The sequence below is a fragment of the Pelobates fuscus genome, chromosome 1 (genome assembly GCF_036172605.1).
Source record: "Pelobates fuscus isolate aPelFus1 chromosome 1, aPelFus1.pri, whole genome shotgun sequence".
Taxonomy (NCBI): domain Eukaryota; kingdom Metazoa; phylum Chordata; class Amphibia; order Anura; family Pelobatidae; genus Pelobates; species Pelobates fuscus.
Genome location: NC_086317.1, coordinates 255,773,873 through 255,786,307, shown reverse-complemented (window position 1 = coordinate 255,786,307; position 12,435 = coordinate 255,773,873). Strand labels below are relative to the sequence as shown.

The 12,435-nt window shown below is 41.0% G+C and overlaps 1 protein-coding gene across 2 annotated transcripts in view; it reads right to left on the bottom strand.

Moving 5' to 3' along the window:
• ULK2 (unc-51 like autophagy activating kinase 2) overlaps nt 1-12,435 on the bottom strand; it is a 224,109-nt gene that overhangs the window by 178,690 nt on the left and 32,984 nt on the right. For both annotated transcript variants that reach the window (XM_063456616.1, XM_063456614.1), the window contains exon 2: nt 3,312-3,404. In XM_063456616.1, coding sequence (XP_063312686.1) covers nt 3,312-3,404 — 93 coding nt within the window. The remainder of the gene's footprint in view (nt 1-3,311; nt 3,405-12,435) is intronic.

The following is a 12,435-nucleotide window of genomic DNA, read 5'->3' as shown; positions in this document are numbered from 1 at the left end:
ATGGCAATCTTTGACCTCCCACTGCATACAAGGATTGCTATATAAATTTTAAGAAAGCAGGGTTTACAGGGCACACGGTAAAGCTCTTAGCTCTCCATTAAAATTTGTATTATCAGCAGAAGCCGTCTGTAGTTTCAGTCATGAAAACTATGAATGAAGCTACTTAAACAATTTAAAAAATACAGCCATATAGATTCCATCAAGGAAGGCAATCATCCTCTACTTTCCTATATATGGAGATCAATAGAAACATAGTTGACAGAAAACCCTATACTTGTAGCAAAATCTAGAAGATGTTTGTAAGATGCTTTATCAGTCACATTCTTTAAGACAACATAAACAATACCAGGAAAAGGAAAATTATAAAGTCAGTATAAATGTCTTTGGTTTTGTGGTCACCAGCTGTGCCTTTAGTGCATGGAGATTCGCTATGAAATCTATTTACTTCCTTATTCTGACAAGCAATTGTTTGCTCTCTTCTTCTGTGAGGTTGTGTTCTCCTAGAATATTTATAGATCTGTTCTTAATAATAACAACAACAAAACGTCATAGCTGAATTCTGTTCATAGCTTTTCTATGTGTATGCATTTATATCAGAATATATTATCTATTTATATATTTTTATTGCAAAATGAAGTGAAAATCAAGAGAAATAACAATATTTCTTATTAAATGGGGCTTTCACCTGATCTGTATGACTATACTTTTCTGCTTTAATTTATCCAACCCAAGGTTCGACAAATCCCAAAAGCCAGGTCGCCATGGCGACTAGGAATTTGTCCTGGCGCTTGGTTGTTTGTCAGCCCATTCAGCGGAGGTGAGAGCGCTGTAATCTTCTTGCTCTGTTCCCTCAAGCGCCCTGCACTGATACCGGGAACCAGAATATGATGTCACTCCATCCCGGCATCACTAAACGGCGAGGGAGCAGAGCAAGAAGAGCTTGAAGATTATAGCAACCACACTGTATCCCCTCCAGCTCTCCCAAAAGTAGGGAGACTGTTGGACATAAATTCCAATTTAAAAAATGATCATTTGTAAGACTACGAGAAAATGTGTAATTGTGTGTTAGTATCAGTGTGCCTATCTATCAGTGTCTGTCGAGCGTTTGTCTGTCAGTGAATCTGTGTGTGTCTGTTAGTGATTGTCTCTGTCTGTCTGTCTGCTTGTCAGTGAGTCTGTCGTCTCTCTGTCAGTGAGTGTCTGTTTGTTTAGGTGACTGGCCCCCCTCTAATCGCATTGAAAAGGTGTTTTTACTCACCTTTCTTCCCATGCTGTGAAAGTCTCGCTCGCTGCTTGCCTTTCCCATAGGGTTATTGCGCATGCATCTTGATAGGGAACATTCAGCACCTCCACTGAGTGCGTGGAGATGCTAAACATAGGTGCTGCACACTTTGCAGCCTCGCGTGGCTATTTGAATGACTGTCACTAGGGTGTTTACTAGGCACAAATCTAAACACTGGATTTTCTCTGAAACACACCGTTTACACTGAAATGCCTGCAGGGACAGGCCATAGACACCAGAACAACTACATTAAACTGTAGCGATTCTGGTGACTTTAGTGTCCCTCTAAGAATTGTATTTTTGTCATTGAAAATAAAGTTTTCTCAGTTAAAAAAAAGTTCCAGGCAAATTTGTCAAGCCCCGATCTAACCTATTTTGGTAGAAGTTGGTATGTCTTGGAAGCAATATAACAAAGATGAGATGATGGAAAGTGAGCCAAGAATTTGCATTTTTTATTACTTGTGACCAGGCGTGAGTGCCATCAGAAACCGATTTTAAAAATAACGTAAGAATTTAAACATGGGTGTCAATGATCTGATTTTCTCGTGAAAGATGGCGCTTGTATTCACAAATGCTCTCACGCAGCTGCTCCTTTTCTTCATGAACAAAGTTCCCCTCTAATGTGCAGTCTATCTCTGCAGCGGGTATGTGTGTCATAATTCCCCCAACTCCCTTGCAATGCACAGACCTACCAAGCACTCTACTGATTCAGCAGAACACAGAGGAAATACAGGACATTTCTTATACTTTAAAAGGTTGTTCACACAAGAATATAGTAAAAGGAACACTGAAAGTGTTAAAGGGGCTCAGGACGCCGTAGCCGGCAATATCTAAGCATTCTATTTTTCGCTGCCGTCATCCTATCAGTTACTGTCTCTGAACAGCTACCCTGAGATTGGGCTTTTTGCCCTTTTTTTTTGCTTTTACAATTATTTTTATTTTAGTCTTGCTACTTAGTGGAGGGTTGAGTGACAGTGCAGCTTTGACTTAAGGGGTGCCCTCGAAGGCACGTTAGATTTGTACTGACAAGTCTTATCTAGGTACAGATACTGACTATCACTGATTTACTCTCACGAGGGACCTCCCCTTCCACAGTACTTTTTTCATATATATTTGCTTTTTGCGTTCTAATACTTCTATTTGGGGGTGTTTAGCCATTTGCCTTATTAGGCAGTTTAACCATTTGATTTGACTCTTACTGCAGTAGAGTCTAGTCTACACAGATGGCTATTACCTCTCTCCCCCAAGCTGCTCTGCATTACAGTGTGTAAATAGATACTTTTCATTATATAATCTTTGCTTCTCTCAGGCAGTTAGACAAAAATGCTCAGTGCTGTTACAGTAAGTTAGTATATTTGTTTCGTATTTTCACATTCTATGGCTTTTAGAATTAACTATTAAAAGTTAAGTTTTATTTGCATTTATTTATCCATTTTATTATTATTCTTTTTGTGACAACTACGATTACAACTCCCACACCATAGATAATCAGGAGACACCTTTTTGTAGTGTTTGTTTTTTCTTTTCTTAGCTCAATGAAGTGGTTACAGTCTTACTGCTTAATTTACTGCCATATGTGTTAAATCACTTTGTTTATGCATCCCTAGTCACACCTCTCTGGCTGAGACTCACACTGCCTCCTTACACATCTCCTTTTTGGTTAGAGTTATCCTGGTGCTGGTCCACCACTCCACCTTTACAAAAATAATTACAAATAAAACATACATCCTAGCCAGTGCTGAGGTCAAGTTCTACTTGCACCCTGATCCTCCCCGAACCTGTCATCACTCCCTTTTGCTAGACGGCCAATATGCACGTGGGCAGAGCCTGACCCAGTGCCGAGGGACAACCTCTTCAGCGCCGCAGGAGGGGACCGCCTTAGAAACCTATAGTGCCAGGAAAAAAGCTTTGTTTTCCTGGCACTATAGAATCCCTTTAATGCTATATTTAATTATATTACAAATGAGACAGAACAGCATCTCTAACCACTGAAAATGTATACATTGCACATATTAAGGAAGTTTCTTACCTTCAAAATCTTTATTTCTTTACCAAGCAGGAGCTGCGATCTTGACAAATTCTTTTTATTGATGCTTTTAATAGCCACCTGCCAGTCGGTTTTCTAAAAATAAAATCCAAGAAAAAGTATTAGAAATTTGGTTTCCCCCCCAAGATCAGCAAGTGCAGTAAATAATGAATCTGTTCAATAGAATAAATAACGTTAATCTTGGGGCTTTTTTCATGTTCTAACATTTGTAAATCTTGGCAGAAACCCTGGACCTACTTGCCAATTCCGTTGCAGACGGTTATGCCCAGACATTGACATATTTTTTAAAACAAATATTATTAATCCAAGCATGTATGTGACAGTGTGCCTAGGTGATAGACAGTCTGCATGCAATAAATAATGGCTAATCTAAAGATATTGTTTCACAGGTTAGCAGCAAGGCCTTCCCAGGGACTTCACAAAAGGATAAGTCTGGGAACATATGCTTTAAAACATACACCGTGCTTTTACTTTAGAAATACTGGCGTTTCAACTTTGCTGATACATTTCACCAATACATTTGTACCATAGTAAAAGGGGAGATTTGATTGCCTTATTTTTATTAAATAAATCTGGCAGGTTGGAAAATTCTTAAAGTAAGATGGAGTGCAAAATGTGGAGGCATTGTGTTTGTGGTGACTGTGTGTGTTTATGTGTGGACTTTTTGTATTATTTTTATGAAGATGATTCTTCAGCTCTGTGTATATTTAGCAGTGTGGGTGGCTTCCCTGGTGTACAGTGGGGACTGAAATGGCCAGGTTTAGGTCAAGGGCAGGAGCGGTGATAGCTGCTGTGGACTTCTTTACTCCAGTGCAGATTCCTTTTCACAAGTGCTAGGAGGAAGTGATCTGAGATCATTTCCTCTTATTCCTGCAAAGTGTAAATTGAGGATTGTCCCTCATCACCTGCAATCACTGCTCGGTTCACTCTAACAGATATCTGAAGTCCCACTGGAACTCCTGAAAGTGGACAGCCTTGAGTGCCGTGCAAAGGCACTTTGAGTGCCGTGTATGTCCTAAAACATCACTTTCCCAATTACTACATACTCCCTATGCTTCCCTTCCAGAGCAGGCACATGAAAACACTTTACTAGCATCTACTATCGAAGCATGGAAATTGGTGAGACAATTACTAGGACTGCACTTCTTGCGTAGCACACATTTTCAAGACAGAGAAGCACAATACCCATATCATTTTAGGAGGCTGCATACTAGAAAAAAAGATTTTATGAATGACAAAAACTAGATTCCAACAAGCCAAACACAAATGTCCTGCTTCAATGTTCCCTTCTTTGCATACTTACAGTTGCACAGCCTGATTAACACTATCTTCCACATTTAAATCTCACAGACTAGGTCCATTAAACAGATAATTTACTTTCCTTCCTACTTAATTAGCTCACTTTATTCTCTAATCTGGCATCACTTGAATCACTATAGCAATATAGTCAGATATGTCTTGATAGAAAGCTAACTTCCTAAATTTAAGACATGGTACTAATAGCGATCACTGTCAAACTACTCAAATTGCTTCTATCACCCTTTTTATTAGGAAATGCACCTGAAGATCGCACATCATTAGCCTACTATTCTCTTCAAAAACAATTTGCTCTAAGAATGAGGGACGCAGCCAACTGTCCAGAGTGCAGGGTCGACGGAGCAGACCTCACTGCTTCTGGGGGTGTGTGTGGGGATTAAGACATTTTGGGTGCAAGTTAGAGATTCCATATCAACTACTGGGTAAACCATTTGGATTTCTCCGCTACTAGCTGGCTAGGTGTCCCGGCGGAGGATTCAGGATAGGTTCCTAAACTGGCTCACATGATTCTAACTGCAGCATGTAAATGTATTTAACATTACGGGATCTGCTCCTCCCCCTCCTGTTGTCACTGCTCCTTCAACATAGATTGCGGATTGGTGATATAAATTTTTTCACTCCCCTTCCTCCCATGTTCTCCCCTCCACACCCGTTACCTCTCTCACACCGACACCAATATAGTAACACCGCCCCCTGCGGCCACTTACTCCCCATGTGAACCCCAACCTTGGGCCTACAGAGGGACTGAGTACCCACCAGTCATACCACTCACCCAGCAAATAACACTGCCCGTTACTTATTTATCTAACATGTCCCGAGCTGAAAAAAGGAAAAACAAAATACGGGGGGAACTCCAACCATCTCGAACACAATTGACCCCTCACTGAAAACCACAGTAGGGGCATGTCTAGTAAACAGTGAGCAACCTGTGGCCCCTGTGGACACTATGTCCCCCCGCTAGTTAATAGATGCCCCACCGTGGGGCCATTTGTGGGGGGGGGGCAGGAGGGGCTTTTTCTTTTTTACTACAGTGAGCAGTCACTGCTGCTCACTGTTTAGTAGACATTACTTTATTACTTGCGGCATAGCGAGTAGGGGCATCCGGGAGATTTTAATCTCCCTTATGCTATTATGGGGGTCATATTGACCCCCATAGAGTGAGGAAGGACATGGGGGGGCCTAGGAAGTTGCAGGGAGAAATAAAAAAAATAAAGGCAGAAAATAAAGATGAAAAAATAGATAATATAGGGGGCTTAGGGGCATTTGGGGGTAAATAGGGGGACAATTAGATGTAGTGGAGGCGGGTTAAAAAAAAATGGATTAGGCCATGACAGTGCCGCTTTAAAGCTAATGTGGCCTTCCTACAAGAAACTCACTTAAAAAAAGAAGTAGCCCAGCCCTCAAAAAAACACAAATATCCTGTGGGTTTCTTCAGCAACTACGACAGGGCCAAGGCACATAGGGTAGCCATACTGATCTCTTCACACACCCCTTTGTGTACAAAGATAATAAATCAGACGAAGGGGGCAGACTTATACTGGTTAAAGGCCAAATCAGCTCTAATATGGTCACATTTGTAAACCTATACCTCCCGAATAGACAGCAAGGGAAAACCCTCAAAAGGTGCTTGACCACTATAGAAGCATTCATGGAACGCATGATCAAGGAGGATTAGGATAGAGTATTGGTAGTGAGATTTAGCAGCAATTAAATCTTTCGATACTTTGGTCACAGCAGTTTCGACAGAATGACCAGCGTGGAATCCAGACTGAAGGGGGTCAAGCAGAGAGTTGGATTCGAGAAAGTCAGTCAGTCTGATGTACACAACTCTCTCGAGGATCTTGGAGGCAAATGGCAGTAGTGAGATAGGGCGGTAGTTGGATGGAGAGTTGGGATCAAGGTTGGGCGTTTTCAGAATTGGGGCTACAGTTAGGGAAATATGCCAGAGGAAAGGGAGAGATTGAAAATGCTAGCGAGAGGAAGAGCAAGAGAGGGAGACAAAGTGCGGATGAGATGCGAGGGAATAGGATCGAGGGAGCAGGTGGTGGGGCGGAAGGACAGGAGCAGAGCAGAAACCTCTTGTGCTGTAGCAGGTGCAAATGTGCATAGGATGGCAGGGGGAGTGGGGTTGGGTGATGTAATGATAGGGGTAGGAGAGAGATTAGAGATCTCTTTCCTGATTGTAGAGATCTCAGTGAAATGAGATGCAAAGTTTGTGGCGGACATGATGAATTTTCTAAAGAACTTCCTGTTTGAATAAGTGCTAATACAACTCTTCCGCCTATTATTAGAAACACTATCTTAGTTACCATGGAAATGTGTTTTTTTGTTTTGTTTTTTTTTTATCACTTTGTTTCTATTTAATGATGTACTCCTTGTTTTTTCAGGTTTCATATAGATCTAGTAGGATCAGAATGCTGCAATTTTAATGTTTGTGTAATAAATTACCAGCGAATTATTTGGGCACTCTGTTAAGCTTTATATTTTTGTATTACTGACACATTTTATGGAGCATAAATAAAAGTAATACAATTGTAAATTGAAGTGCATGAAAACATGAAAGATATCTACCAAAATGATCAATCGGGTAAATCAGGGGGGGGGGGGGGGAGGAGAAGTGTTACAATGCAATTAATAATGGTAATCATAAGAAAGTACCAAGAAAAAAAAATTACAAGTATATATCTCCTCTTAATATTTTTGGTGTGTCACAAATATGGAATAGCTAACATGCTAAACAAAAAGAGAGGAGAGGAAAGGGAATGGCTGGTCAAGAATGCTCACTTACATTATGATTCTTAGAGATCATCAGTCCTTGCAAATTCCCATGAGAATATTCGTTAATTACTTGCATGTTTGACAATGACTACATTAGACTTAAAATGAGCCTGGAATGTGATCAGTCTCAGAACTACCAGAGCTGCATTTCTCTATCACACGTACCCCAGGGTATGCTCTGTACAGTAGTTGCTGTGATTATTCCTCTGTTCAGACATGAAGGACATACTGGAAAAGAAGCCTTGGGGGTAGTATGCCTTGCTTGAGAAAGTGTTCCCAATTATCGAGAGGAATTGAGACAGATAGGGAACCCTCTGTCATAATGGCAGAAGCAGTAGTGGAAAGGAAGTAAGTAAGTATCGACATATCCGCTCAAAAAAGAAATGTAACATACCATTTACCTTGTTGGTAAATGCTACATTCATTTGTAGCTGTTATCTGTAAAAGCAAACAGGTTCACTTTCACTAATTTGCCATGGTCGTTAAAGGACCACTCTAGGCACCCAGACCACTTCAGCTTAATGAGGTGGTCTGGGTGCCAGGTCCTTCTAGGGTTAACCCATTTTTTCATAAACATAGCAGTTTCAGAGAAACTGCTATGTTTATGAATGGGTTAAGCCTTCCCCCTATGTCCTCTAGTGGCTGTCTCATTGACAGCCGCTAGAGGCGCTTGCGTGCTTCTCACTGTGATTTTCACAGTGAGAGCACGCCAGCGTCCATAGGAAAGCATTATGAATGCTTTCCTATGTGACCGGCTGAATGCGCGCGCAGCTCTTGCCGTGCGTGCGCATTCAGCTGACTGGGAGGAGAAGAGGAGGATCGGAGGAGGAGAGCAGGAGGAGATCTCTCCGCCCAGCGCTGGAAAAAGGTAAGTTTTAACCCTTTTCCCCTTTCCAGAGCCGGGCGGGAGGGGGTCCCTGAGGGTGGGGGCACCCTCAGGGCACTCTAGTGCCAGGAAAACGAGTATGCTTTCCTGGCACTAGAGTGGTCCTTTAAAAGGAAAAAAAAAACCTGAATTATCATGTTTGTAAAAGACAATGATGAAAAACACATTGATGCTACTTATGGACAACAGATAGATGCTCCATAAGTAGTAGTTTTTGAGAAGATTAAGGTAAGTATACTATATATTTATTTATTTTCATGTTTAAAAATGTGTGCAAACATATCACATATATATATATTTGCTAATAATGTGCAGAACACTATTTGACAGGTCTAAGCGAAGAGTTCGCTTTGTCGTCATTCAACATCTAAATAAAAAAACAATATATCAAGACAAAAAAGGTTTAAGGGTAGGGGAGTAGGGGGGGATAGATTTTGGACAGTCTGGTGGTAGAGCACAAATTATTCACATCTCTACTCTACTTGTGTGATTTATATTTGTACCGTAACTGTTACCCTTGATAGCGAGTGGCAAAATGTCCCTTTACATACTTCCTTACAATCTGAAATTTAGTCTACGTGTTCACATGAAAAACCATGCTGTGCAGAGATCGATACTAAAGCGGGAAATATTTTAGATATTTTGAATCCCAGTTCATTGATGTTGTTCATTTTTTTACATCAATATATTTATTCCATTCCTCCTACAAGACCAACTTGTAATAGCCAAGGAATGACTGCCCAGTGCCTAGTGGGTTTAAAATCTACATTCTGAAATCTGATTGTTTTAGAAGTAGGAAGTCCCATCTTATAACCATAGAATTTTTTCTGGTCAACCAGCTATAATATCCTTACCACTAATGATGTGAGTGTAAACAGGGCCGCCATCAGGGGGTGACAACCATAACGGTTGTCACGGGCCCGGCGGCCCTGGGGGGCCCGAACTGCTCTGGCAGTCCTGGGCCCCACTTTCCCTCTCTGCACACATAGATAGTGAATATCGCTATCTATGTGTGCAGCCGCGGGCCCCCGGCTCCCTGTTACCGCAGAGGGGGCCCACGCAGCACACAGCCTCTTCTCTTCTCTCTTGTAATAACTCTCGCGAGACCCGGTTGCCATGGCAACGCTCCGCGGGTCTCGCGAGAATTATTGGAGGAGAGAAGAGTAGAAGTTGTGTGATGGGCCCCCTCTGCGGTAACAGGGAGCCGGGGGGCCCCCCACCGGACCACCAGGGATGGAATCTCCCCCCTCCCTGGGCAAAGCTAAGCAGGAAGGGGGGAGAAACATGTAATTAAATTAAAAAAAAAAAATATGTAAAAAATTTCCCCCCGTCCTCTGAGTCCCACCGGGTGGCCCATGCACTTAGGGCCACCCGGAGCGCTTGTATCAGCAGGGAAAATCACAGTGAGAGCACGCCAGCGTCCATAGGAGAGCATTATGAATGCTTTCCTATGTGACCGGCTGAATGCGCGCGCAGCTCTTGCCGCGCGTGCGCATTCAGCCGACGGGGAGGAGAAGAGGAGGATCAGAGGAGGAGAGCAGGAGGAGATCTCTCCGCCCAGCGCTGGAAAAAGGTAAGATTTAACCCCTTTCCCCTTTCCAGAGCCGGGCGGGAGGGGGTCCCTGAGGGTGGGGGCACCCTCAGGGCACTCTAGTGCCAGGAAAACGAGTATGCTTTCCTGGCACTAGAGTGGTCCTTTAAAGCAGCGTTTAGTCACAGGTCTTCTCCTGGACAGTCTAGTTTTTTTGTATAAATTCTGGATGGCAAAAATGCCTGCTAAATGCAGGGACAACAAAAATAAGCTACAACATAACATATACTGAATAGGAGAAATAAATTAACTAGATTTAATTAGAATAAATAACTATATAAAAAGGCTGTATGTAAATGTATAAAACAAAAAACAACAAATACAGGGTGCGCTGGATAAAATAAACAAAAACGATAACACAAAAAGGAAAGTCTCTATAGGTACAGTGTAGGCCTTGAGTAAATGTTCTTCTGTTCTCGCTTTGGAATCGCAGTGGTTGGATATGAAACACAAAAGCAGAGAAGGGGGGGACCAATAGTGCAAAACCGTATGGTAGAGAGGATCACGAACAACACAGACGTAGAGAAATGCCAACTTACAATTTTTAGAGCTAAGCCCAGCTCTAGGTAAAACAGCTTACAGTGGTATTTGATACTCCCCACATGTAGGATATAACTGGGCAATTGGAGTCTCCACACGATTCTTTAAAACTTCTGAGACAGACGTCAGCATATAAAATATATAAAAGAAAAAAACCCAATGGTGCAATAACTTAGGTAGTACTGCAACAACAGACAACACAGAGGTCCTAAGAGTGCCAACTTACAATTTAGAGAGCTATAACCAGCTCTGAGTAAAACAGCATACAGTGGTATTTAAACTCCCCACGTGTAGGATATTCCTCTAGTGATGCTTGTAGTGCCGGTCTTATGAAAAATAAAATCACAAGAGAGGGCCCATAGTGTTTTCCTTATGTAAAAATGACAAAGTGATAAAAAGAAACGTACTTACAGTGTTCAGAGCAGCCACACTGCTCTATGAACCAAGCGTAGGTGGAATAATCCCCACCAGGGATTTCTTTTGCAGTACTGGATCTTGTTAAAAATGATGATAAAAAGATCAGCCAGGATAAAACAGCAGCATATAAAGTAAATGAACTAACCTAAAGTAAAAGGTAGTAACAAAATACTTTAATATAAAACAGAGTAAAAATACACAACGCGTTTCGCCAAACAGTAGGCTTTTTCAAGTGTAGAGTAAATAATCCTGGCTATTCACATTATATAGGCAGCTAATTTGCAATGAATTTCAAAGATTGGCGCCAAAATGGCATCATTACCATGTGACTGCAGTCACATGACTTTCAGTTATACATATGATAGGTGGACATATTAAAATAGTGAAAAAAAAAAATCGTTTTTATATTTTAATAGTATAGGGTAGTACTAAACCCACATATGACCTGAGGGGTATAAAAAGAAATAGACTTTTATGTGAGGGAGGGAAGAAATTAGGTTGTGAAATGAAAGGTTAAAGGTCGCGAGGGCGTGGCCGTTTTTAAACCAAAAAGGTGGGCGGGGTCGGCATAATGCTGTGTGTATTCGCTGGGAATGCAGGGAAATGTAGTCCTGGTCACATGACATTGGTTTACACATATAATAGGTGGACAAGTTAAAACAGTAAAAAATAATCGTTTTTATATTTTAATAGTATAGGGTAGTACTAAGCCCCCATATGACCTGAGGGGTATAAAAAGAAATAGGCTTTTATGTGAGGGAGGGAAGAAATTAGGTTGTGAAATGAAAGGTTAAAGGTCGCGAGGGCGTGGCCCTGGGACCATCTTAGTAGAGTGGAGTGTAAATAGAAGGCGGCCATATTGTTGAAGGGCAAAAGGGGTGATATGTAACGGTGGGCACTATATTTAAAGGGCAAAGGGGTGGAATGTAATTATGGTTGGAGGAGAACATACAGAATATTAAAACATTAAAAAACAGTGACAATATAATACAATTTTATGTGCAAATATAAAAAAATAAAATACAAAAAAAAAAAAAAAGTTAAAAAAAGAGGAAAATAAAATTGCAGATTGTATATGGGTAAATATTACTAATAAAGGTTACAATGTATTTTGCTACTATTAAAAGAATAATCCTAATAACCATATTAATTAAAAGTGAATATAAATTATTATGAAACAATACAAAGAATTACAAAAAATTAAAAAGGTCAAATTCTGCATTTAAGCCATCTGGGGTTAGTGTCTTAAGATTAAAAACCCATTCCATTTCGGCTTTTCCCAGAATATTTCTTATATCACCGCCTCGCCATGGAATATTGCATATTTGAATAGGGGTGAATTTAAGAACGTTGGGGTTTTTTTGGTGGTGTGTCAGAAAATGCTTGGACACTGTGTGATTTTCAAATCCATTTTTGATGTTTCGACAGTGTTCTGATATCCTAATTTTTAGGCACCTTGACGTCATGCCTACATATTGGAGGCCACAAGGGCACTCCAGTAGGTATATAACATTTTTCGTACAACACGTAATGAACTGTTTGATATTATAACTTTTGTTGGTAATATTGGATTTAAA